Here is a 27,735-nt window from a genome sequence, read left to right as displayed (position 1 = left end):
TTACCCCATTAATTTGAGCCAGGATGAAAGATTTGTGGATGAGGAACGTGAAAGTGAAGGACATCTTTTTTCGCTCTGACCGTAACTTAGGTACAAGCTGGCTCATTGGATTCCACACTCTCTCCTTTTTCTATTGTGGATCACGGATTTGTATTTTAAACCACCTCGGATACTATATCCTCTTGAAAATGAGAGTAGAGAACGCGAAATGGACATTCACAGTGACTTTTATCTCCACGACAATACATCGGCGAAAGACTTTAGCTACGGAGCTATCGTGATAGCATCGGGCTTAACTGCATATAGAAACAAAAGGAAGGATAGACAGAAAATCAACAATACTATTAAACCCTGGACCTGTAACTACACGGTTAATGCTTTCCAGCCTGGCGAAGCTTAACAATGCTGTTGCTAACGACGCCATTGAAGCTAACTTAGCAACGGGACCTCACAGAGCTATGCTAAAAACATTAGCTATCCACCTACGCCAGCCAGCCCTCATCTGCTCATCAACACCCGTGCTCACCTGCGTTCCAGCGATCGACGGTGCGACGAAGGACTTCACCCGATCATCCGTGCGGTCGGCGGCTAGCGTCGGATAGCGCGTCTGCTATCCAAGTCAAAGTCCTCCTGCTTGTGTTGCTGCAGCCAGCCGCTAATACACCGATCCCACCTACAACTTTCTTCTTTGCAGTCCTCATTGTTCAATAAACAAATTGCAAAAGATTCACCAACACAGATGTCCAGAATACTGTGGAATTTTGAGATGAAAACAGAGCTTTTTGTATTGGATTCAATGGAGTCCGAATACTTCCGTTTCAACGATTGACGTCACGCGCATACGTCATCATACATAGACGTTTTCAACCGGAAGTTTAGCGGGAAATTTAAAATTGCACTTTATAAGTTAACCCGGCTGTATTGGCATGTGTTGCAATGTTAAGATTTCATCATTGATATATAAACTATCAGACTGCGTGGTCGGTAGTAGTGGGTTTCAGTAGGCCTTTAAAGTGAAGATCATGTTTTTTTCTTCTTGATCGCAGATGTCAAACTCGAGGCCCAAGGGCCAGATCTGGACCACCATATCAACCACCTCTTACATCTCTTACCTATTGTTACCTGTTTTTGTGTATTTGGGATCTGTATAAGTCCCAAAAATTTGAAATCAAACAATGGCGGATATATTTATAAAACAATCTTACATTCCTTCATTCCTCCTCCAAACGAGCTGTTTGGAATTTGCCCCATTTGTGAAGTCTGTCCCATTGGTGAGGTCAGCGGATATCTCCATATATGCTAAAGTTTTACCCGAAGAGCTTTACGCGAGTCTGCCATTGTAGTAGTTTTATTTTTTCTTCTCGATCCACTTATTGCGGGTCAGACTGTCTTGTACATGCACATGCATCCCCGCTGTTGCCATCTGCAATCCAAAGTAACGTATAGTAAAACGTATATCCGTTAGTAGATACCATATGGAAGCGCTAAAAATTACAACATGGCTGACTTTGAGAAAACGCAGTCAAAGTGGAGGCGCGTAAATAAAACCACCCACAAAACGGCGCATCCTGAAGAGACAGTCAGAAAGATGCTTGAAGATGGTCAGTAAAAAATTATCTATGCAACATTTTGACCAAAGAACCACCATTACATGTTATGTAGACCACAAGAAGTGTTTTTAATGTAGACAATAATTATAGTATGACCCCTTTAATGTGGTCCGTCACATTGTTTAAAGTGGCCCGCCACATCATTATGTGGCCTCGAAACTCTGGAAATAATAACAACCCAAACAATAAAAAAAAAAATTGGCCTTCATTTGACCCGCAAGATGTAAATGAATATTATTGCCCTTTTTAATGAGAAATAATTATAACCTTTGGACTTTATTTGCCATAAACGTGGATCAAACTGATGCCTCGCAGTGCAACAACCCTGCAATAAATCCCTCCCGGTGAGGATTATAGCTCTGCTTGTAATATACGACAAAGAGAGAGAGGCGTTCATTTAATGTAGTGCTCATTTTAAAAGTCTGTGATGTGTGTTATTATTTTATGTGCATAGAAGTAATGCGATCATCTGCTGCCATTGTCTAATGAAAGAAATGTGTATTGCACAAGCAAACAATTTCAGTCACGAGGGACAATTTCTCCTTATGTCTATGAGTTATCTTACTCACACACATCAGTATATACCCTATACATATATATAAATGTGTGAAGTCATTGCTATGGTACTTACACTCTGTTGTGTCATAGCTGTAAATAAAAGGACTCCAAATGCTATGAGTGTTCGTTTTGGAGTGTTAATGTTTGCGTTTGTGTGCGTGTGCTAATATTTCGGCATTGCTTAGTGCAGTGTTTAACTGTATGAAGGCAAACAATGAGGTGGTGCAGTGAGGGAAGAAAAAAACTCATAAGCTAGTGTGTGGCTCCTGCACCTGCTGCTCTCATTACTTGACATATTGCAGCGAGGAGAACTGGAAACAGCTCTTAGCATTTGCTCAAAGCTCAACGACAAAATGGAAACGATGCCAAAGATGATGACGCACAAAAGCAAGGGCCAAGATGAAGACAAGATAGAAATTAATCATTTAGTGGGAGGGAGGGTGCCCCCCCTCCCACCCTGACGATTTTGATTACATGTCGCCAAAGATTGATGGTGGTCCGCTAATATGTGGGAACACGCCGAAAGACATGTTAAGTGATTTTCATGATGTCGGTCAAAAGCTTGGGTATACTTTGCAGTATGTACTCTAAGTTCTCTGTTTTTGCACACGGATATATAGCCACATAATATTAGTAGGGCTGTCAAAACTAACGAGTCAACTCATGTGATTATTACAAAAATATGATTGTATTGATAATGCATAGATGTGGGGCATGGCTCAGATGGTAGAGCAGCCATGCCAGCAATTTGAGGGTTCCTGGTTTGAATCCAGCTTTCGCCATTCAAGGCTACATTCACACTGCAGGGTCGCATGTCCAATTCGGAATTGTTTTAATCAAATCCGATCTTTTTAGTGGCCATTACATTACAAAAAAATGTGAATGCAATCTGACTCGCATGTGGACATGACGTCATGACATTGCCCGCAATGCAGTGCTCACGGAAGTAAACACAGCTTCCTCTGTAGTCGGTCTCAGTACTGGCAATTATGGAAATTTGAAGGATTTTGTGGAATCAAAAACAGCATTTTCTGAACCAAATTATAGGCAGTGAAAGATTAAGAAAGAAAAGGACAAGTATATTTGGCTCTTGCAGTTTTACGGGATATTTTGCTCCGATGTCTGCTTAAAGAGCGTGTGTGTGGGCAAGCAGTCGGGGACAGGAGGAGTGGTGGAACTTTCACATGAGTTCCTAAAACATATTATTTGCATCTGTTTTCTTCTTTGTTGACATTTTTTTATTTTGTAACCGTCTATTTTGGCAAATAATTATGATGCTTTTTGCTTTTTGATGACGTTCCGGATGGATGAATGCGACCTGAGCGATTTATATCCACATACAAAAGGGGCCTGGGTCGGATATGAACACATTCAGAATTGCTTTGTTCACACGGACATGAAAAAATCTGATATAGGTCGCATATGGGTAAAAAAAAATCGGAATTGAATTAGTCACGGTCGTTGCGTCCTTGGGAAAGACACTTCACACCCCTTGCTACTGATGGGTCGTGGTTAGCGCCCTGCATGGTGGCTTCTGCCATCAGTGTGTGAATGGGTTAATGTGACGTGTAATGTAAAGCGCTTTGGGTATCGTGCAGGTATAGTGAAGTGCTATATAAAATACAGACCGTTTACATACGAAAATGAATCAACCTATTTTGACCCCATATGCTCCTTTATCTTAACCGTTGACGTTTACCTGAAAGGTGGCACAGGCTGTTATATGGTCACTGATCAGGTCAATGCATATGTCAGTGCAAATATGAGTGAAGGGACACCAACTGGTTTGTTAGCTGGCAAATTTCACTTCAAAATACACCCTGACTGGAAATTAAATGAAACGGTTAACATGGTGTATATATATATATATATATATATATATATATATATATATATATATATATATAGTCGAGTTTTCTGTGATTTATCCCTTATACAGTGCTCAATACCAGAGTAGAGCGGAATATATGTTAGGTCAGGAAAAAACACAAGAGGCTATATCATCCCTACAAGCCTGTTTCACAGGTTTCACATTTTATTCTTATTCTTTATTATAAAATCCCCTGACGAGCAGGGAAACCTGCGAAACAGGCTTGTAGGGATGATATAGCCTCTTGTGTTTTTTCCTGACCTAACATACTGTATATATATACACCACCGTTCAAAAGTTTGGGGTCACCCAAACAATTTTGTGGTATAGCCTTCATTTCTAAGAACAAGAATAGACTGTCGAGTTTCAGATGAAAGTTCTCTTTTTCTGGCCATTTTGAGCGTTTAATTGACCCCACAAATGTGATGCTCCAGAAACTCAATCTGCTCAAAGGAAGGTCAGTTTTGTAGCTTCTGTAACGAGCTAAACTGTTTTCAGATGTGTGAACATGATTGCACAAGGGTTTTCTAATCATCAATTAGCCTTCTGAGCCAATGAGCAAACACATTGTACTATTAGAACACTGGAGTGATATTTGCTGGAAATGGGCCTCTATACACCTATGTAGATATTGCACCAAAAACCAGACATTTGCAGCTAGAATAGTCATTTACCACATTAGCAATGTATAGAGTGTATTTCTTTAAAGTTAAGACTAGTTTAAAGTTATCTTCATTGAAAAGTACAGTCCTTTACTTCAAAAATAAGGACATTTCAATGTGACCCCAAACTTTTGAACGGTAGTATATATATATATATATATATATATATATATATATATATATATATATATATATATATATATATATATATATATATATATATATATATATATATATATATATATATATATATATATATATATATATATATAGATAGCAAGTAATCATGATTAGTTAAAATTCAAAAGTCTGATTAATCTGATTTATAAAAAAATGTACATCATTTGACAGCACTAATTATCAGTCTTGTATGATACTGTATCGTGAGGCACCCAGGGATTACCTAATCCCAACAGTACTGCAGAGTACCGATTACGGTAGATGCCCCGATGGTGATCATGTGATCGGGTGCCGATATTTGGCTTTTTTAACTGATCTGCAAACTTTACCGCAGTTGTGTCCCAGTGTTTACATGGCTACATATTGTACTCACTTCGCTGATTCATTCAAAATGGCACATATGGGAAATACATTTCTGTATTCCTTGTTACACACATGCAGGATTTCCATGAATTCCAAGAAGGTTTGTGCAAAGCCGCTTTTATGATACTAGTCCTCACCACCACAGCGGTAAATTTCTTCCAAGTACCATTATCACTGGAGGAATCAATGAAAAGGAATGGCTAGGCATGCTACACACACTCACACACACACACACACACACACACACACACACACACACACACACACACACACACACACACACACACACACACACACACACACAGTACAACACAACAAGCTAATTGCAAGAGCTTCAATGTATAATGTTGTTACTATCGATACAAACAATACTAAATTCATTAGATCCATATGTATCTTTTTCTTGTTCTTATCACAATTTTCTTTTATATTGTTTACAAAGTCAGGGAGTAAGTCTCTGGATAAAGGAAGGCTTTCAAGACAAAACCCAAAAGATTTAAATGGGAGCCAATAATAGTTTTTGCTTTTGTTTACTTTTTGTGCAGTAGCCACATTATTTTGTTAAAAAACTGTGCATAGCATTTATTACCACAATTAAAAGGGACTGTTTGCAACATTTACACAGATGTCTAGAGGGTGCTAACATTCCAATGTATTTTAAGTGTTACATCCCGTCTTCTTACAGCTTCTAGGACGTAATGACTCACGTAAAACATGTATGCGCATCAGCTTTGGGTGTTGTTAGCTAATGACAGTGATTTAGATAGCCATTGTTAGCTGTCATTGAATGTTTATACAATCATAACAACAACTTGACTGCTAATTGTTCGTAGCTTCACTTGACTGTTTTGTGCACACGCTCCCTGCGTATACGTGTGACAAGACAGGGTGAAGGACCGCCGTAAACACCAATCATTTTATTTAGGACGGGGAAAAATGTTATAACACAAACTTAGTAATTGCGAAAAATATGGACAGTGCACAAACGTATTCTGTTAAAACACTATTAACATAAGATAGCCGAAGATGTTCGTGTTGTATTTTTTTGCTTTGAAAATGTAACTGTGAGCATGTTGTAACAGCCTCTGTAAAAACATCAGCTGATTTACAACAATACTATCAAATTCTAAATTTAATAAAATAGTATTTATAAAATGTGTTATTGTCTTTCATTACTTGCTATTAACATTTTCACTTCTTTAATCTGTTGTCAAAGTATCGGATCGGGACTCAAAATCAGATATGACCTGAGCGCAAACAATCAGATGGAAGGTAAAAATGTTGATCGGACATCCCTGATACCTTTGTGTAGTTTACCTGCATTTAGGAGTGTATGTGCACATGCGGGAAATGTACATATTGTAAATAGACGTAAATAAGAATTGGACAACTGCTCTTTTAATCCAGCCAGGAAATGTATCTCCATATTGATATACACCATCATCATACATAGTGTAAGAGAAAGTTCTGAAAAACGAATACATTCTCTCATATTCCATTCTCATACGTATCTATATTGTCATAAATCCATTGAATAATAAAAAATAAAAAAAAACGTGTAAGAAAATAAAAGGTATACATAACCCCTGTTATCATCCCAAGATCAAACAAATACACCCACACACACTTACTGTATGTCCACTAACAGATAGGCCACTTCAGAACAGGGAAATTACTACAATAGGAAATTTACCTACAACAGGCAGGTGCACGTAAGCACGCACGCACACACACATGCACACACACGGGCATGCACACACAGTTGTGCCACAGGGCCAAGGTTCTGGCAATGCATCATTACCTTCCCCTGGAGGTGATACCATATCCCAGCATGCATTTCTCATGTGGAGTGAATATTACCCATGGGCCATGCTGAGAGCCAAAAGAGTGTCCTCCTCTCCTCTATATGTCTCCCTTTTTTGTCTTCATCTTTAAATTCCTGCCTCACCATGGGACTCGTACACCTTCACCGTCCTATCCCACCTCCCTCTTTCTGTCCGCCGCTCTCCTTTCACTCATGTAGGACACATATTGATGCCATTTAATAAAAAAAAAATACAACAGTATATCCATCTTCTTTTCTGTACACTGTCTTTTAGTCAAATTGAAGTGCATGACCTTAATGCCAAAAAGACAAGTCAATACAGCACATCGGGAAAACTAAAACTAAGACTCATCCTTAAGCATAGAATGATGCATTTTTGAGGAAAATAACTTGTAATGAATTAAAAAATACTGCCATATTTTTAGCTGTTTTTACAAATTGCAGCAACAGATTTAGTGCTTTTGTCTCTGTCCTTGGTGCTGAATTAGTCACACCAGTATTACAGTGTTGCTCTCCACGGTGCTGAACCGGCTAACACATGGTGGCATATTTTACTACTACATATATCTTTTCTTAAGGTTATATGGGAGTATATATTGCAACTGCATGTGCAAGTTACAGCCAAATCATCAAAAGCAAGGACTGCATTGTAGCCACAGCTGCTTATCGTGTGAAAATAAAAAAATATCCCGGTAAAGGAGACAATAGTAATCCCCAGGTGTGTGGTGTAGTAAACAGTGCAGTGACATGGTCTTTCACTTAAGAGGCCATGGAATCCCCAGTATTCATTTAATCCTGTGGTCAAGAACCTTCCACGCACATTCCCAGCCTACCACTGCCTTCATTTCCATCCTGAGCAGGTATCCCCCGTGTAGACTCATACATACACCAAACACATCCAACACACTTATGCAATGCACTTACACATAGAGACAAAGGGCAAAAAGTGGGGAATACAAGCGTCCTGTTCTTCTCTTGAGTGCACACACACACACACACACACACACTCACACACACACACACACACACACACACGGCAACTAGTGTCACAAGTGACAACAGCGACGTGTCCGCTGCATCAGTGCATCTTAACACAATACTGGAAGTGTTCCTTTGACTACTGATAAAATGGGATTGCGCTAAACCAGCCCTATATGTGACTAACACTTTAATATGAGCAAAAATACATGAATACATAAACAGGGGATATACTGTATGGAAGACAATTCTGAGTTATGCTATTGTCAGAATTATTATTTGTAAACATATGCTTCTTATTTGCAGTGCTGTAGAATTGCACTCCATAATACTGAACTGAATATTTGACTAACTCATAAAAGGTATAATTTAATATTATTAAAATAGTATTTTTTCTCCATAGTAAATAACAGAAATATATATAAGTCTGTTCAGGGGTCAACAAGTCCTATAGCTTTTATTAACAGAATACGCAATGTCTATAAGTAACAATTCAACCTATTTAAAGGAGCCCAGTTCTTACCTATTGGTATCCGTTTTTGTGTATTTGGGATCTGCATAAGTCCTGAACATTTGAAATTAAACCATGGAGGCATGGCGGAGATATTTATAAAACAATATTTTCTCCAAACGAGCTGTTTGGAATTTGCCCCTTGTGTGAAATGTTTCCCAGGTGTGACGTCAGCGGATTATCCATATATGGTAGAGATTTACTCAAAGTGCTTTGTGCGAGTCCACCATTGTAGTCCGCGCTGTAGTCAATAAGCTCCTTATTTTTTATTTTTTCCAATAAAAAGTAGTGTATAGTTCTAACTTACGGTTTATCTGTCAGTAAACGCCATATGGAAGTGCTAAAACTACGACATGGATGACGGGTAGAAGAAAATGTCGAAGTGGAGGCACGTAAATAAGACCGCCCACAAAACACTGCATCCTGAAGAGACGGTCAGAAATAGAGGTGGGGGGAAACAATCGATTTTTAGTTGCATCACAATTTGGACATGGACGATTATAAAATTGATTAGTAAATGTCAATAATCGATAATTGATTTATTTATTGTAAATAAAGTAATGCCAACAGTTTTAAAAGGTGTCTGACTGCAGCGAGCTACCTCATCAAGAGATCCCATCAGCACCTTTATTATGGGGCACTTATGTTTATGTTTTGCACACATTTCCATGAATATAACAAACGTAATGGAAATTTCTTATTACAAATGCATTGTTTTTTAAAGTTGCGAGCGATAAACGCTTATTTAGTGAAACGAAAAGAAATGTAAAACTACATAAATATACATAAATTAATGATGCAGCAATAATCGATTTTTAATCGAGTCACAGCTCCTGGATCGTAATCATAATTGAATCGTTAAGTGGCCAACGACTCCCACCTCTAGTCAGAAAGCATCTTTAAAACTGTCTTTTTTAACATAATCTCTGCACATTTTTGACCAAAAAAACACCATTACATGTTATGTAGACCACAAGGAAGCGTTTTAAATATAGAACGAAAATATCATAATATGAGCCCTTTAGCAGTCATAATAGTGTAAACCCTAGTGCTATTGGAGACTTTATAACATAAAGTGTCATAAATGAAAGTAATTCTGATCCTCGACATATTACCGGTAGTGTAATGAATATATGAATAATGAATGTTACCATTTAAAGACATGGTAGAAGACACAAAATAATAATACACCTCTCGGCTGTTGGCTGACTCTGAAATCTTATTTAAAGATAATGGCGGTCAATGAAGCAAACTTATCCGACCTTTGCAATTTTTCTCAAGAGTTCTGTGAGTCTCTAGTGACTCAAAGCGCTTTACATAGTGAAACCCAATATCTAAGTTACATTTAAAAGTGGGTGGCACTGGGAGCAGGTGGGTAAAGTGTCTTGCCCAAGGACACAACGGCAGTGACTAGGATGGCAGAAGCGGGGATCGAACCTGGGACCCTCATTTTGTTGGCACGGCCACTCTACCAACCAAGCTATGCCGCCCCATTTGGCGCCACTTCATTGTTAGCATGCATACAACTTTATATTGAATATTACTTTTCAGGCCTTTTTTTCAGACCATACGGTATTAACCTGCTCCTTTAGTTAAGTGAGTGTTTTAATAAAGCCACAAGAAGCTAAAGAATAGGCAACACATGGGATTAACCCTTTTGATGTTCACCAAATTGTGCGGTATTGTGTGGTACGTTGATGCCTACCACGCATGACTAGCTTTTATGTTCTTATTTTCATTGGTTTATAGACTTTGTGAACGATACATTATTCTCAAGGAATCAATAGATTTTGCAAAAAGCTAATTTGTTGATAGTTTTACTTTATATGTGGCTTAAAAGGCAAATTTTTCCAAAAACGTTCCAGATGACTTGCCACCCTGAGATGGGTGGATGGATGGACGGATGTTTCAAATGTATCTTACTCATTTTTAATCATGTTGATTTGTGTAAACTTTATGTACCTTCAAGCTGCTTTATGTCGCGGTAAGGCGGCTGCCCAGAGGGCGCTTGGGTTGTAAATGAACCGAAAGTATTATAATCTGCCTTCTTCCTGGTCCAACTATGTCAGATATGGCACCCCACTAACACGAACACAAACATATAAAAGTAACAATATCATTGTTTACGACCTAAAAACATTGCCAAAATGAGAGGAATAATGTCGAACTCAGACTTAGAAAGATTAATCCATGTCTTTGTCTCTCGCAGGTTAGACTACTGTAATGGCCTTCTCACTTGGCTCTCTCAGTGAGCTGTAAAGCAGCTGCAGTGCATCCAGAATGCTGCTGCTCGAGTTCTGACGAGAACCAGGAAATACAACCACTATTGTCCAGTGCTTAAGTCACTGCATTGGCTTTCTGTTGCTCAGAGAATAGACTTTAAAACAGCTGTCCTTGTGTCTTTTCATGGTTTTGTGTCAAAGCACATATCTGAACCATCTCATGCTCTTGGACCCCAAGGAGTGGTCTCCTGCTGGTGCCTAGTGTCAAGACCAAATCAGTTTTATGCTCCAACAAATCTGGAAAAGTGTTCTAGAAGATGTGAAACGGGCCTCAACGTTTACAATGTTCAAATCCAGCTTGAAAACACTTTTACTTAATTGTGCATATGACAACTGAAAGTATTTCATCTACACTATTTGATTGATTTTAATTGTAATTATAATTGTTTTTTTATGATTATTTTATTTTCTGATTTCTGTGTTATGATCATTTATATTATCTTATATTTGTATGTTTCTGTAAAGCGCTTTGAATTCCTTTGTGTACGAATTGTGCTCTTTAAATAAACTTGCTTTGTCTATAACGTTACATTATTGAGTGTGGCATACAGCAGCTTTAATGTATTTGTATTAAGGCTGTTCAAAAGCAGTGTTATTTTTGACAAGAGTTTTAAAATTACATTCAATTTAGTCGACTTTTATCCTGTTTTTTCTCCCGGGTGTATCCATATTAGCATTTGTTAAATAGAGTGTTTTTTAGGCAGTGAGAACTTATTTATCTCACAAAGAAAAGTATTTGATGGGCTCTCCTTTGTAACTCACTCCCGGCCCCTCTTTCATGCTCTGCTTAGAGAGCTGTGATTGGATAAATTCCAAACATGTCCAGCCCATCAACAAGACAAAATTAAATATGATTGGACTTAGCTTCTGTCAACATTGTTTTCTCGTTTTAGTCAATGTGCATTTGTTTTGATTATGTATTGCCTCATTTTAGTCAGTCAGTCAAATAGGTTGCTGACCATAACTAAGATGAAAAATTATTAGTCGATGAAATAAACAGACCATGGCCAAATTGTACGAGCTTAGGAATGCTCAACTCCATTGTATTAATCAGTCGAAACCAAGCATTTTTCCTTTTTTTTTAATTTCTAAAGGCAGTATACCTTAAAAAGTGTGGCTTCGATGGGAAACATTTCTCACTGGTTAGACTTCTTGCAGGTTTATTGGGTCTTTGCTGAGAGTGAAGCCGAGCAAACACAAGGGAGGAACAATATACTGCAGTCTTGTTTGTGATCACTGTGTTGCAACTCCTTCCATCTGCCTTTCCATCAATCCTCATCGCTCTTGACCGATCGACCCCCCCAAATCCCCAACCACACCCCCTTCCCTTTCCTTCATGATGTCTGGAAGACATCTGAGCTTCTAAGCTTTGTAACAATAACCGGTGACCCTCTACCTTAGTGGGCCCTAATTCCCATTCTCCCTTAACTAATGTTCCTTGCCTTGTTCTTACTCACACAGCCAACCCACGAGACCGACAATACTCGTTTCGTCTTCCTTCCATCTTCCTAATCAAACTGTTTGTTTTTCTTCCTTTCAAGCCCCACTTATTTGTTTTCTTCCATCATCTGCCCTTAATTCTCACGCTGCTTTAAGGAAGCCACTCAAACACTTAGGTCTAATCTAAACTGTATGGATTTAAAGCCACCAAATCCTGTTCCTCGTTAGATTTCCCACTTCTCGCTTTATCCTTTTTCACCTGTATCTTATCCTTATTGAGTTGTCACTGTTCTCACCTCTTCTCCATCCTGTAATGGCGACATAACCAAATTACCAGCTCCCTCACGCACACACACATCAGTCTTAGAATATGCTAATGATAAGCTAAAAATACATTGATAGCTTGTTAAGACACACACACACAGTGAAGTAACCCCTGCCCTTCACTCAAGGCCTTGCTTGTCTCTAATAGCTGCTAACTCATTTAGCACTTCATGTAAGCTCTGCTAGATCCAATTATTGAAAGAGAGGGACTGGAGTTGCAGCAGGCGACCAGTTAACCTCGTGGCAAAGAGAAATGTTGCATGCATTTGCAATTCAGCTAAATGAGACAGTTATAATATATTTTATTTATTTATTTAAAAAAGATTGATTAATGCACAATTAAAGAAAAGTAAAACCAAAAATGTGTTTAATTGTGCATCATTTGTCTAATTGAATTGAGTGTATTTTAAATAAAACATATTCCCATCTAAATCTAAAACACAATGTTTGTGGATAGTGTTTTGGCAAGATTGTATACATTTGTAGTGTCATTTTGTAACCCTGGATTGGCCATTGAGACATAACATCCTGGCAACACTAACATGTAGGGGTGTGGGAAAAAATCGATTTGAATTCGAATCGCGATTCTCACGTTGTGCGATTCAGAATCGATTCTCATTTTTAAAAAATCGATTTAATTTATTTATTTATTTATTTTAATTAATCAATCCAACAAAACAATACACAGCAATACCATAACAATGCAATCCAATTCCAAAACCAAACCCGACCCAGCAACACTCAGAACTGCAATAAACAGAGCAATTGAGAGGAGACACAAACACGACACAGAACAAACCAAAAGTAGTGAACAAAAATGAATATTATCAACAACAGTATCAATATTAGTTACAATTTCAACATAGCAGTGATTAAAAATCCCTCATTGACATTATCATTAGACATTAAAAAATTTAAAAAAATTAAAAGAACAATAGTGTCACAGTGGCTTACACTTGCACCGCATCTCATAAGCTTGACAACACACTGTGTCCAATATTTTCACAAAGATAAATTAAGTCATATTTTTGGTTCATTTAATAGTTAAAACAAATTTACATTATTGCAATCAGTTGATAAAACACTGTCCTTTACAATTATAAAAGCTTTTTACAAAAATCTACTACTCTGCTTGCATGTCAGCAGACTGGGGTAGATCCTGCTGAAATCCTATGTATTGAATGAATAGAGAATCCTTTTGAATCGGGAAAAAAATTGTTTTTGAATCGAGAATCATGTTGAATTGGAAAAAAAAATCGATTTTGAATCGAATCGTGACCCCAAGAATCGATATTGAATCGAATCTTGGGACACCCAAAGATTCACAGCCCTACTAACACTAAAGTATTATGTTTTTGTTACTGGTAGAGATGTATTTAGAATACCACATAGCAATACAGTACAATACAGTGGTATTGCAACTTATGAATGATTTGAGATACAAGCGGTCCCTCAGCCTTTTGCTATGCTTTAAGTTGTGAGCATACTTTGAGTTACAAGACATTTCACCATCTATTGAAGTAAAATGTGTAACAGGGTTGTGCTATATATTCTTACACGTTGTTGTTCCTGCTTCATTTACACAAGAAACAAACATACGTTGTGATTCGACAGTTGACGTGCACATTTGAGCGCCGCTCAGAAATGGACACAATCCTGTCTTCCAACCATCGGAACTAAGAAAAATAGTGGGAAGGAAAAGAAGCGGAAGACCAAATCAAAATATGTCCTACCTATAAGTCCTCATCACACTAACTCAGTTCTTCTTCAATAGTGGAGAGGGCCCCCCAAGGGGGCGCGGTGCGATGCCAGGAGGGGCTTTTTTTTGCCCTACTTGAATATGACAAATTGTATGTAGCCCTTGGCTTCACTGTGACTACTGTGGGAGACGAAGAAGAACCAGTGTGTTGTTTTCTTTCATTGTTATGCGGGGTCGTACTTATAACAATTTTATAGACACATTATAGTATTTATACTCACAGTGGAGAGTGAGGGTGCGCAAAATATGTCATAACAAATAATTGAGAAACACTGCACTAACTTCAGCTAGCCTCCATGGCATGCAGCCACAAACGTCCAAATTTCAAACATGTATCCATGAAAATATTGAGAAGCCGCAGAGGCTGTGTGTGACATGTTTCTATTTGTTCTGTCTCGTCCTGACTCAACAAACTGGACGGTCAAGTATTACTTTTGGTACACAGACATAAACATCGCTTGTTGTAAACTACGACTTCTACGGTCCGTCACTCAAAAATGTCAGTGTGGAAATTAGAGTGATTTTTGGGTTCCTATTGATACACGACAGAGATAGTGTTGCCAGATGTCACAAGATAAAAAGGCAACAAGCATTGTGAAACCAAATCACTTAAAATAAGCAGATATTAAGCGGACGTGGCAACATTGGACAGAGAAAAAGCTAGAAGGAAACACCGTGTTAGTCCTCAAGGTAAATGTTAAACAATATTACATTATTACATGAAACTACTGTAGTTGTTTTTAGTAGTATACAACAGTTCTTTATTTCTAAAAGTCTTGTTTTTCATTTTAAAAGGATGTTCAAATGGTGGTGTTTTGCAAAGGCAAAATTCAGATTAAATTGATTTAAATTCATTTCAATAGGTGTGGCTGCTTGGAGTTACGAGTGTTTTGATTTACAAGCTTGGTTATAGAATTCAATGTGCTCGTAAGTTGAGGTGTAGCTGTATATGATGTGATCTCTCTTGCAAGGGCCTAATTGCAAGTGTCAGCCATAAAAATAACACATAGTCACATCCTTTTAACCAACACAGCATTTTGGTACATTTCAAACCACTGGTGACACCATGTGAAAAAAGGCTGGTACACCTCAAGGACCAGACACCCATACCCAGAGAAAAAATTTGGTATAAGCTGTCCAGTGCAGTGAGGCATGTACTGATTTATATATTGCGGAAACCAAGAAGCCACATGTCACAACACAGACAGGCTAACTCTTCAGGTCGTAAATCATATTTACCTGCACCTCAAAGAGGAACTACACTAAAAAAAATGTACATATTGTAGACTCCATAACACTCTGTAAACAAATGGATGGACTGGAAGAAAAAGTGATTGAACTAGAGGAGAAAGTGAAGATTTTAAAGAAGCAAAATGATGAGACGGATAACATTATTGTAAGTGTCTGTCCCCAGGAACAGTGTGATTATGACTGGCCTTCAAATAACAAGCATGCCCAATGGTGGATAACAAAGGAGGATGACACAATAATGCGGCTTCAACAGTGCAACAGATGGCCAACTTTCTGCAATCAATGGGAGTGAACGTGGATGTCAACAACATCGATACATGCATTCGAATATCTAGCAGAAAGAACACCACACATGTCATCAACATAAAGTTCAAACAAACACAACAAAGTGACTTTGTTGAGGCAACGAGTCAAACTGATAGGAACACACGTTAGCATCGGACAAAACGCAACGCTGACATCGCCAAGAAGGCGCACGAGTTGAAGAAACAGTGGGAAATTAAGAGGACTTGAAGAGCCAACACGTAAAATCTACATCAAGTTAAATGGAGGACGGAGAAGCCAAAGTACTTGTTGAAAACATTAAGGAACTGGACAAATACTGAAGATGACATTTTGATTACAAGGAAATGGAATACACAACTTAAAGACTTGATGCAGCTGAAGTCAACAACTACAAAAATAACAGATTATGACAAATTCAACAATATTAACTAATACATAATATTCATTGACTAACATAATATCCATTGACTATCACCAACAAGTTATTATGTAGTTATTGTTTTTCCAACAGCTTCCCTTCCCTCCACCAGGGAGTGAACTTGAAGTAAACATATAAAAGTGGTTTAATGAACTATCTTTAAAACATCGGGATAAGGGGTAGGATTAAATATAAGTTTAGCTTTTTCCTACTCCTTATAATGTTGAAATGTTGAAATGTAACCACTCATTGTTCCTTATTGTAACTCGTAATAAACATGTCTGAAACAGATAAATCATAACCATAACTTAAACACATTTTTGACACATTTTGTACAATCGAGATGCTAATATCAATACAACTTTGATCAATACATTGTAACATTCACATATTTGCTTTATGTTATAGGTAACATTTGTGTAATATCTAATGAATCTAACTTGTAATTCTTTATGAATACAATTTTTATTTTACACATGTTCATCATTACAGGACGCAAGTAAATAATCAAAGGCCTGCCATTTTGGTTTCCAGGTCCCAGTTTTGAGGGGATTCCAGCCGGTTCCATTTCTTTCTTAGCTTTTTGTGTAATGTTCTAATCCAAGATGTGTTTATTTTGTCTTAAAGTGTCGTAGGCTAATACAAAATGAGCTGTGGGACACGAATGGCCCCCACGCCACACTTTGGACACCCCTTCTGTAAGAAAAACAGTCCCTTTCTCTGTACCATTGCTCAAAAATCCAAGGTAATACCAATAAATACTGTCCACAGCAATGAGAAAAACAAATACTATATGTCTGCAGTGAACCGAAACGTTTGTATTTCAGGGTGTGTGAATACAATAAACTGTATTATCCCTAATATAAGACAACCCTCTATATAGCAGGACTGCTTGATTTCTTGAAAACACATTTCTCCGATTAATGATGTGTGTGAACAACAGGAAAAAAAACCTTGATTGGTCAGAAGTAGGGCTGGGCGATATGGACGAAAAAGTGTATCTCGATATATTTATACTTAAACTCGATATTTGATATATATCTCGATATATTTTTTGGTGGAAGTATACATATAAAGATATACATTTTTAAGCGATATTCAGTGAAATTGAAGTGAATGACAACTGTACTGTAACCAGTTAGTGACACTTTTATTTACTCAGCTAGTCAAGATGGGTATTAACTGCACAGAACAAAAAACTGTTTAAGTAGTACAGAATTACATAACATAAATAACTTAGAAAAATATTATTTCTACATAAAAATAAAAAAAACATAGCTGTGCAAATAATACAAAATGTATCAAAATCATATGACCCGCCCTATCTTGCCTCTGATTGGCCTGTCCCTAACCAATCGTGACTCATCATAGTAAATATACGGCCGGGTTAGATTAGTGAAGTGCAATATCCAGGTTCTGTAACAGCTTCTTCCCTCAAGCCGTAAGACTCTTGAATGCATCATAATTAAATTATCCCCTCAACTCCCCCCAAAATGGATTAACTCGCTGGAATAAAGAAGACAATATAACATACATCCATAAACGTGGACGCATGTGGAAAAGTGCAATATATTTATCTGTACAGTAGTCTATTTATATATATTTATTTAGTTTATATATATATATGTATTTATATATATTTATTTATTTATATATGCACCTTATTGCTTTTTTTATCCTGCACTACCATGAGTTTATGTAACAAAATGTTGTTCTTATCTGTGCTGTAAAGTTCAAATTTGAATGACAATAAAAAGGAAGTCTAAGTCTAAAGGAAGGAGGAAGGGGAGGGGTGTAGTAGCCCATGGAGGGGGACCAGGGGAGAACAAGGAACACAACAAATAAGCGGCGTTTGGTCATTTTAACGTGAAATAAACTATATCTATATTAAGATGTTTTCTTAATTCATATCTTGTTTAAAAATATATTGATGTATCTTACAAACTCGATATATCACCTAGCTCTAGTCAGACGTAGTTAGGCACCACCTGTTTTCATGTATAAATATAATATAAGACGACTTTGTTTTTTCGACAGAAGCAAAACAGTCTTATATTCAGGTTCATGCAGTAGTTTTCATAGATAAGCTTACCTTGGGTCCTTCTGAATAGAGTCAATAGAAGGTGAGCGCTGCAGGGTGCCTTCCGGCGGCAGGGCGGGTCCAGACTTGCTGTAAGGCGATTCTACCACCGAGGGGCAGTACTGCAGGGTGCGGTAAGGGTCCGCCACGTAGGGGTCCGAACCGTACATGTCCCCTCCTCCTCCACTTGTGGTGTAGCCCGGTCCCACCGTGGCATAGTTGTTCATCCCGCCGCGGCCGTAGCTTCCTGCACCGGTGCCGTGGCTTCCTGTTCGCTGCAAAGGGGTGGAGTCGACACCAGGGGAGGAGGGAGCTATGGCAGGAAAGTAGGGACAGAGGACATAACTTAGGACGTGTTCATGGACATGATGGGAAAAGTCTATAAGGACAGTTGATGAGAGGACAGAAAAGTAGAGGAGAGGACAGAAAAGTAGAGGAGAGGAAAAGATAGGACGCATGTCTCCATATGGATTGATAAATATTGGCCACATGCCCAGGATCAACAACAAGGACCAATGTTTACCGCGGGGATTGGAGGAGGGAGAGAGACAAAGAATCACAAATATTGTGCAGACATCATTTATGTACTCGGAACCATAGGCGCCGATCCCGTGGGTGCTTCGGGGCCCGAGCACCCACGGACAATAAAGATCACCCATGTTGGATTGATGGCAACTTTCAATTTTTAAAGTGATTTTTGGAAATTCAATTACAATGTTATTAATTTTGGGGCGAGCTTGGTCATACATCATAAAGTCTTTAATTAACAAAGCCTAAACAAGATTTCATTGTGCCCGATAACGATTTAATGACTCAATCATCTTGACTTTGAACACACTTAATACGGGCGAATGAATTCAAACTTACTCAACAGCCATACATGTCACACTAAGGGTGGCAGTATGAGCAATGCCAACACTGTCATAAACATGTGCCATATAGTGAAACCACACTAAACAACAACAACAAACACATTTTGGAAGAATATTTGCACCGCAACACAACATGAACACTACAGAACGCATTCCCAGAATTCCCTGCAGCACCAACTCTTCCGGGACACTACAATATAAATAAACGCCATTGGTGGATCTCCACTTAACATCCACTGTAATGATACCACTTACAATAGCGTATCTAGTCGATACTACTATGATTACATTGACATTTTTTAACATCACAAAATAAAATATATATTATGTTTATAAGCTCAGGAAATATGTCCCTGGACACATGAGAACTTTGAATACGACCAATGTATGATCCTGTAACGACTTGGTATTGGATTGATACCCAAATTTGTGGTATCATCCAAATTTAATGTAAAGTATCAAACAACAGAAGAATAAGTGATTATTACATTTTAACAGAGTGTAGATAGAACATGTTGAAACAGAAAATAACCAGATATTAACAGTAAATGGACAAGTAGATTAGTCATTCATTTTCTACCACTTGTCCTTAATAATTTTGACAAAATAATAGAATGATAAATGACACAATATGTTACTGCATATGTCAGCAGATAAATTAGGAGCCTTTGTTTGTTTACTTACTACTAAAAGACAAGTTGTCTTGTATGTTCACTATTTTATTTAAGAATAACATTGCAATAAGAAACATATGTTTAATATACCGTAATATTTTTTTTGTTAAAATAAAGCCAATAATTACATTTTTTGTGGTCCCCTTTATTTAGAAAACTACCGAAATACTTTTGGTACCGGTACCAAAATATTGGTTTTGGGACAACACATTGGGACGGTGTGGCGCTGTTGGGAGAGTGGCCGTACCAGCAACCTGAGGGTTCCTGGTTCAATCCCCACCCTCTACCAACCTTGTCACGTCCGTTATGTCCTTGAGCAAGACACCCTTGCTCCTGATGGGCCGTGGTTAGGGCCTTGAATGGCAGCTCCCGCCATCAGTGTGTGAATGTGTGTGTGAATGTGGAAATAGCGTTAAAGCGCTTTGAATACCTTGAAGGTAGAAAAGCGCTATACAAGTATAACCCATTTTAACACTAATACACACACCGAGCACCCACTAGCAAAAATGTAGATCGGCGCCTATGCTCGGAATCATCTATTGCAGAAATATTCCTAAAGAGATCCTAAATCCAACTTCAGGTGCTGTTAGGAGAACAACGGAGAAACTGTTATTTTCCCCAAAATAATGAGACATCTGCTCAGTGAGCTTTGAAGAGGCAAAACCATAAAAGCGGATGTAAAAAAACTCCAAGCTGGGTGTCTTTAGTGTGAGATGAATGAATGAGGGTATTGCTTGGTGAGGTAAGCACTCTGCTGGGGCACAGAAGCTGTCACCTGCCCTCCCCGTGTGGGAGCAAAGGAGCGGCCATATATCAAGGTGTTAATGTGAGTCTGGGGGCCTTGTTTCTCGACCTGTAAAAACACTAAGAGAAATGCCGTGTTTTTGAATGTGTGTGTGTGTGTGTGTGTGTGTGTGTGTGTGTGTGTGTGTGTGTGTGTGTGTGTGTGTGTGTGTGTGTGTATGTGTGTGTGTGTGTGTGTGTGCGTGCGTGTAAAGTGGCGACGGGGAGGCCGATCCATCTCCTCTGTCATTAGAAGCAAGGTACACGAAAACACACACACATGCAAAAACAGCCATTAATGCGCTCTTCAGAGAGACTATGTGATAAATCACAGAGCAGTTGAATCAATACGGGGGCATGTGACTGACTGAGGTTTGAGCACGGGCCAATGAGGTTCCTCTTAAAAGGAGAATTAGCCTTTAAAAAAGTGCACAGTCACCAAGTACACACTGGGCACAACGATAGCTGCACAATCTAAAGAGACACAACAAAAATTAGTTTGGACGGTCATTTTCAGAGGTGTTAGGAATATAAGATGACCCCTCGTTTTCAACACTCTCTTTTTTACTACAGTCACAACACTTTTTGTATAATTTGTTGTTGTATAATGTCTCGGTTATTGTACGGTCAAACATTGAGCGTAACAAACTGGTCAGTTTGACCACGTATTGAGTGCCCATTCATCATTTATATTCATTTTTAATTCTTTAAAAAAAGCTAAAGTTAGAGTACCACTGATAGTCACACACACACTAGGTGTGGTGAAATTACCCTCTGCATTTGACCGATCCCCTTGTTCCACCCCCTGGGCCACACTCGGGAATCATTTTGGTGTTTTAACCCCCAATTCCAAACCTTGATGCTGGGTCCCATTTTCATAGTCTTTGGTATGACTCGGCCGGGGTTTGAACTCATGACCTTCCCATCTCAGGGCGGGCACTCTAACCACAAGGCCACAGAGCATATCCGTTTGTGTTTGTTTTCTTCGTCATACAGGGAGAAAGAGAAAGATGTCTCACTCTCTGCTTCGCTGTCAGAACCTCAGCGCGTTTTTCTAACAGTACATTTAACTTAACAAAGTGAGCCCTCTTTCAGTCATTCACAATCTTTGTCTTTTGTGGGCAGAGAGCAAGACCTCGCGCTTCCAGTGCATCCGGAAAGTATTCACAGCACTTCACTTTTTATAGTTTTTGTTGTTACAGCCTTAATCCAAAATGGAATGGATTAATTGTTGTCCTCAAAATTCTACACACAATATTCCATAATAACTCCATTTGGCAGCAATTACAGCCTGAAATTTTTTTGAATGTGATGCCACAAGCTTGGCACACCTATCTTTCGGCAGTTTCGCCCATTCCTCTTTGCAGCACCTCTCAAGCTCCATCAGGTTGGATGAAAAGCCTTAATTTTCATCCAGGATGTCTCTGTACATTGCTGCATTCATCTTTCCCTTTATCCTGACTAGTCTTCCAGTTCCTGTCGCTGAAAAACAACCCCACAGCATGATGCTGCCACCACCATGCTCCACTGTAAATGATAATGATAAGTGGGTTATACTTGTATAGCGCTTTTCTACCTTCAAGGTACTCAAAGCGCTTTGACACTATTTCCACATTCACCCATTCACACACACATTCACACACTGATGGCGGGAGCTGCCATGCAAGACGCTAACCAGCACCCATCAGGAGCAAGGGTGAAGTGTCTTGCCCAAGGACACAACGGACATGACTAGGATGGTAGAAGGTGGGGATTGAACCCCAGTAACCAGCATCCCTCCGATTTCTGGCACGGCCACTCTACCAACTTCGCTGCACCACGGCTAGCACCAGTGGCTGCACCCACGCCTGCTTCGTCTGCTGCACTCGTGCCTGCTTCGTTTGCTGCACCCCCGCCTGCTTCGTCTGCTGCACCCCCGCCTGCTTCGTCTGCTGCATCCCGCGCCTGACTCGTCTGCTGCTGCTTCCATGCCTGACTCGTCTGCTGCTGCTTCCACGCCTGCCTCATCCGCTGCTTCCACGCCTGCCACGACGACGACGCCGACGCGCCCACCTCCCCGTCGACCACGGATGTGGCCGCTCCCTGGTCGTCCGCCTCGCCAAGTGCACCCACATCCCCGTCGGCCACGGATGTGGCCGTTCCCGGGTCACCCGCCTCGCCTGCTGTAGCGGCGTTCCACTCGCCGCCGCCACTTGACTTGTCCTCTGTGGATTCGGGGACACTTGGCTTGGCGACCGACCGCCAAGTCCTCCCTCCGCCCTCCCGTGACTTTTGACCCTGCTTGGTTTTTGTCTTTTTTTTTGGACATCTGGAATCTGTCCTTAAGGGGGCGATTCTGTCATGATCCGTGGTCCGGATCATGTTTGTTTAGTTATTTTCTGTTAGTTTTGGACTGCTTTAGTTCTTGGTTGTGCACCTGTGAGTTTGTTTTGGTTGCCATGGTCACTCATTGTGTTCACCTATCTCTGATTAGTGTTTGCCCGCTCACCTGCTTACGGAGCACTAATCAGAGGCATTATTTAAGTTGCCTTTGCCAGTCAGTCGGCCTGGCGTCATTGTTTGCTTCATGCTCTCGTCACGTAAGTTTTGCTAGTTTCATGCCACAGTCCGTGAGTATTCCTTGTCTCTACTCTATGCTAAGTGTTAGCCGTAGCATCCAGTGCGATCAGCACTTTTTCCCTTGTCTTTTTTTTTTCTGTTTTTTGTACCCTTTTGAGTTTTGAGAATTAAATCAGGTTTTTTCCTGCGCGCTTTGTCCGGAATAGTCTGTTTGTATCCCGGGAGAACAAACCTCACAGTAAGCTGCGTAAACCCACACGTGACACAGGGAGCACGACAGACAGAGAGCCTCGCGACTCACTAGTTAGAAAGTCCGCAAAGTAACAAAATTTAAGAGGAAAAAAAAAATCACTAAGCCAAATGCCTTGTTGTGGGAATATTTCAGCTTCAAATTGGATGAGCAATATGAGCCCGTCAACACGGACAAACGAGCGAGAATGTCGTGATGGTAACAAACAAAAGACACCAAACTGGGGAAAAAAATGCACTTCAAGATGTTTAATATTGAAGTAAAATTTTTACTTTCAGAGATGAGAGTCCGTTTTGTATTTTGTCTTTATTTATTTCGGCTAACTAAAATTATTTACCTTCCAAATACAGTACAATAGTAAACAATTCTACAGTAATAATAAATACATGTTTATATCCTTTTAAATGGTTGCTTGCATTATTATTATAATTCAATTACATTGTTCTAATGTTTGGCAGCTTGAAACAATAGTATGTTGATTGACTAAAAGTAACATATCTTCCTACACACGTAATTTTCGCAGTTTTATGCATTTATATGTATAAAATATACGATTAAAAAAATTGCAAATCAAGTCGCAAATGCAATTTTTGAAAGAAAAATCGCAATTAAGCTTTTTCTTAAAATCGTGCAGCCTTATTTTGGAGTGTTGGAATCCTGCAGATGCCATGTGGAATATGTGGTGGTCGTCTACAACCATACATTACAATGATAACTGTACTGCATCGTACTTTTGTCCGTCACAGGCTCCATAATAATAAACACACCGTAGTAGTAATTCAAAAGCATAATAATAAACACACCGTAGTAGTAATTCAAAAGCTCTTGTTTTGGGTACACGGTGCCTATAATTATTGTCCTGAGTGTCTCATCGTCATCCTTTACTCATTAGAGCTCTCTTGAGAAATTACATTTACTCAACCTCCCCACTTTTATACACACCTGCGCGCCACATCACAGCGACACTTAATTATGTTCAAAAGCTCTTTTAAGACGGATAAACTCTATTATTCATAAAGGCACATTTGCATATTATTATGTAACTTCAGGAAATGTTGAGCAAAAAAAAACAAAAAAAAACTGTACTATGCAATAGCCATGAGGCTAAATGCTATGTAAGCTCCTCCACTGGTGCCCTTAATTTGACAAAGATCCAAGGCAAAGCGTGAGAAAACACGTAGGAGCTGAGACAGGGAAAGAGAAGAGGGGTGTGTATCGGTGAGGGAGCGGTGCCCAACGCAGGGGGGGAAGAGGGTAATGAAGCAGAGTCACTCCCATCAGAAACAAATCCCTGTCCTTTCTCTCCTTTAGAAATGGTCTCAGTGATGCCGCCGTCTTTTCTGAACGTCTCATTAGTAGCCGGGGCTTGAGGCTAAAACCGCCACCAGTGTTGAGTGAAAGAGTGCGCCCTCCCAGAGACTTGACACCGAAATAGGACAAATCTCCAGGCAAGCAAAGGGAGATTTAAGGAGAGAAGAACGACCGCTTCAAAATGTCCATGCAATTGCATGAATTGACATAGTAAGAAATGCTCACATATTCACAATTTTACACTTTTATTTTGACATTTACCTTGACATTCTCTCGCCTTTACATTACATTTTCCACGTCACTCAATCTTTTTAGTTTACCGCGACCTTAAGTCAACACACTGCTACCGAATTTGTTCCGGTAATGGTGTGTTCTGGCTAATGACCTGACCTTTGGAGGGCCCATACAGCACCAGCATGAGAGTGCACATTTATGGATGCACAATCCTCATTGCTGGCAAGTATATTAGAAAGGAGTGTGACACCTTGGAGTACAACACGATGACCTTTAGATAAAATGTGTGGATCATATACTGTATCCTCCTGAGAGCCAGCGTCCTCTGCAGTGGACATTGTGTTTGGCAGCCTCGACATTTCTAACTCTGACAAAAGAAATACAGTATAACCTCGATGTATGAACCCCCCTTGTTCTATTTACGGACCACAAAGCGAATTAAAATATACACGAGCCTTGTTTCTGTGTACGAATGTTTGTGCCCGGCAGCATAACCATTGTGGGTGGGCTGATCGAACTCCGGTGATCGTATCGTGAGTACAGCAGTTCTGCTGTAAGCTACTTCCTACAGTAGGGAAAGATATCATATGGTCCTATCCCTGGGTGGATCTCCCGTGAAAGGAGAAATGAACCAGATGTTAATAGTAAATAAGCAAGCACAGTAGATTAATAACAGTTTTGAGAAAATATTACAACCGGAAATGACACAATATGTTACCTAATACGTCAGCAGCACAATTAGGAGCTGTTTTGAAATACTTTTATTAATTTTAAAATGCCAGATATTATACAGTGATGTATTGATATCGCAGGAGTTGCAATATAGATGTTAGGCCATATCGCCCATTCTTACCAACACTCCTTTTTGACCATCTTGATGTGCACTTCAATGTACATTTGTTTAAAATAAAGTACACCCATATTGTGGAGACCCACCCACCGTACTGCCATTTGGCGACGAAAGTGGATAGTGCAACCCCCTCACGTTTCATGTGTCAGACAAAAGAGGCCAAATGAATCCCCTTCCCACTGTAAGCGCTACTTTGTATATTTTATTTTTATTTTTATATAATGTTTAGCCTTTTTACAAATTGTCCTAGTTTTGCTAGCTCATTATAAGTCCAAAGAAAGCAATGGACAAGCAATGTATGGTTTGAAACAGTCAGGGAGTACCCACAGCGTTGTCGACACTTCCACACCCACTTGCCCCACCCGCCAAGAAGATTAACCACAAGGTAAAGTGGATTGTATTTTTTAAAATTCTGAAACATTGTAGCGACCTGGCTGTTAAAGTTATGAAGTTCTGAGATTTTAAAGTGTGAGTGCACCACAGGTCTAGAGACAGTGTGTGTGTCTGCAGGGTGGCTACATATAAGGAAAGTTTAGCTTGTCATTTTAGCTTTGTTATGAAATGGAACGTTGATCTATCACCTTCTTTTTATGTTTGTTTGATATACAGAACTGTATAATGCTTTATATTGTGTTCAAGGTGTAGAAACGTTGACTAAAAATGTACTTTTGTCGAGGCTCGAACACATTATTCATGTTTACATTGTTTTTTATAGTAAGATTTGCTTCACCAAATGCATGTATGAACCTTATTAAAGAACTAATGAAGTTTGTTAATCCAAGTTCCGCTGTCGAGCGAAAACAACACAGAAGATGTTTGTCTTCAGGAGGATGCAGGTGCGTAGCCCTAATGAAGAACTTTATTTTGTTCCATAAACTGGATTTAAAAACAGTTACAGCACAGTTACACCAAAATATGCTGTCAAAAATGGCGATAACTGGTTTAATCTAATTATTGTATTTTCTGTCCTTTATGTGTTAGATGTACAGTGTTAACGACTTCAGTGTTAATTAAGGTGCAGTGTAGGATTTGACTTACATCGCAGTCGAGGAATGGAACTTGATCAACCTGGTTATCCTGCTCCTATTACACAACCAGGCTTATATTTAATATGCCACAAATTAATCCTGCATAATAACACCTGCGTGTTTGTTATGCTAGCTCCTAGCTCCTCTGCTAGCTCCTAGCTCCATAGAACACGCCAATACAATTCAAACACCTGATCAACACACACAATCACTCAGCCCAAAAGACCGTTCACCTAACCCAAGGTTCATAAAGCTTATATATTTTTAAAAAGTTACGTACGTGACGCGCACGTACGGTACGGTACGTGTTATGCGAGCTCCTAGCTTCTATGCTAGCTCCTAGCTCCATAGAACACGCCAATATAATTCAAACACCTGATCAACACACACAATCACTCAGCCCAAAAGACCGTTCACCTAACCCAAGGTTCATAAAGCTTATATATTTTAAAAAAGTTACGTACATACGCAAAAAAAAGTTGCGCACATACGGTCAAGCGATCAAATGTTTAGAAGCCAAAGCTGCATACTCACAGTAGCACGTCTGCGTCTTTGTCATCCAAATCAAAGTAATCCTGGTAAGAGTCTGTGTTGTCCCAGTTCTCTACAGGCGTCTGTGTATCGAAGTCAAAAGTCCTCCTGGTTAGAGTCTCTGTTATCCGAGTTCTTCCATCTTGACACAACCAGGCTTATATTTAATATGCCACAAATGAATCCTGCATAATAACACCTGCGTGTTTGTTATGCTAGCTCCTAGCTCCTCTGCTAGCTCCTAGCT

The 27,735-nt window shown here is 39.3% G+C and overlaps 1 protein-coding gene across 5 annotated transcripts in view; it reads right to left on the bottom strand.

Moving 5' to 3' along the window:
• ctnnd2a (catenin (cadherin-associated protein), delta 2a) overlaps window positions 1-27,735 on the bottom strand; it is a 726,237-nt gene that overhangs the window by 250,330 nt on the left and 448,172 nt on the right. For 4 of the 5 annotated variants that reach the window (XM_062021144.1, XM_062021148.1, XM_062021145.1 and 1 more), the window contains exon 12: window positions 18,409-18,775. In XM_062021144.1, coding sequence (XP_061877128.1) covers window positions 18,409-18,775 — 367 coding nt within the window. The remainder of the gene's footprint in view (window positions 1-18,408; window positions 18,776-27,735) is intronic. The other variant, XM_062021146.1, reaches the window with a different exon arrangement.

The sequence above is a fragment of the Entelurus aequoreus genome, linkage group LG15 (assembly GCF_033978785.1).
Source record: "Entelurus aequoreus isolate RoL-2023_Sb linkage group LG15, RoL_Eaeq_v1.1, whole genome shotgun sequence".
Lineage (NCBI taxonomy): Eukaryota > Metazoa > Chordata > Actinopteri > Syngnathiformes > Syngnathidae > Entelurus > Entelurus aequoreus.
Note: the sequence above shows the minus strand (reverse complement) of the source record. Positions and strands in the feature narration are given on the sequence as shown.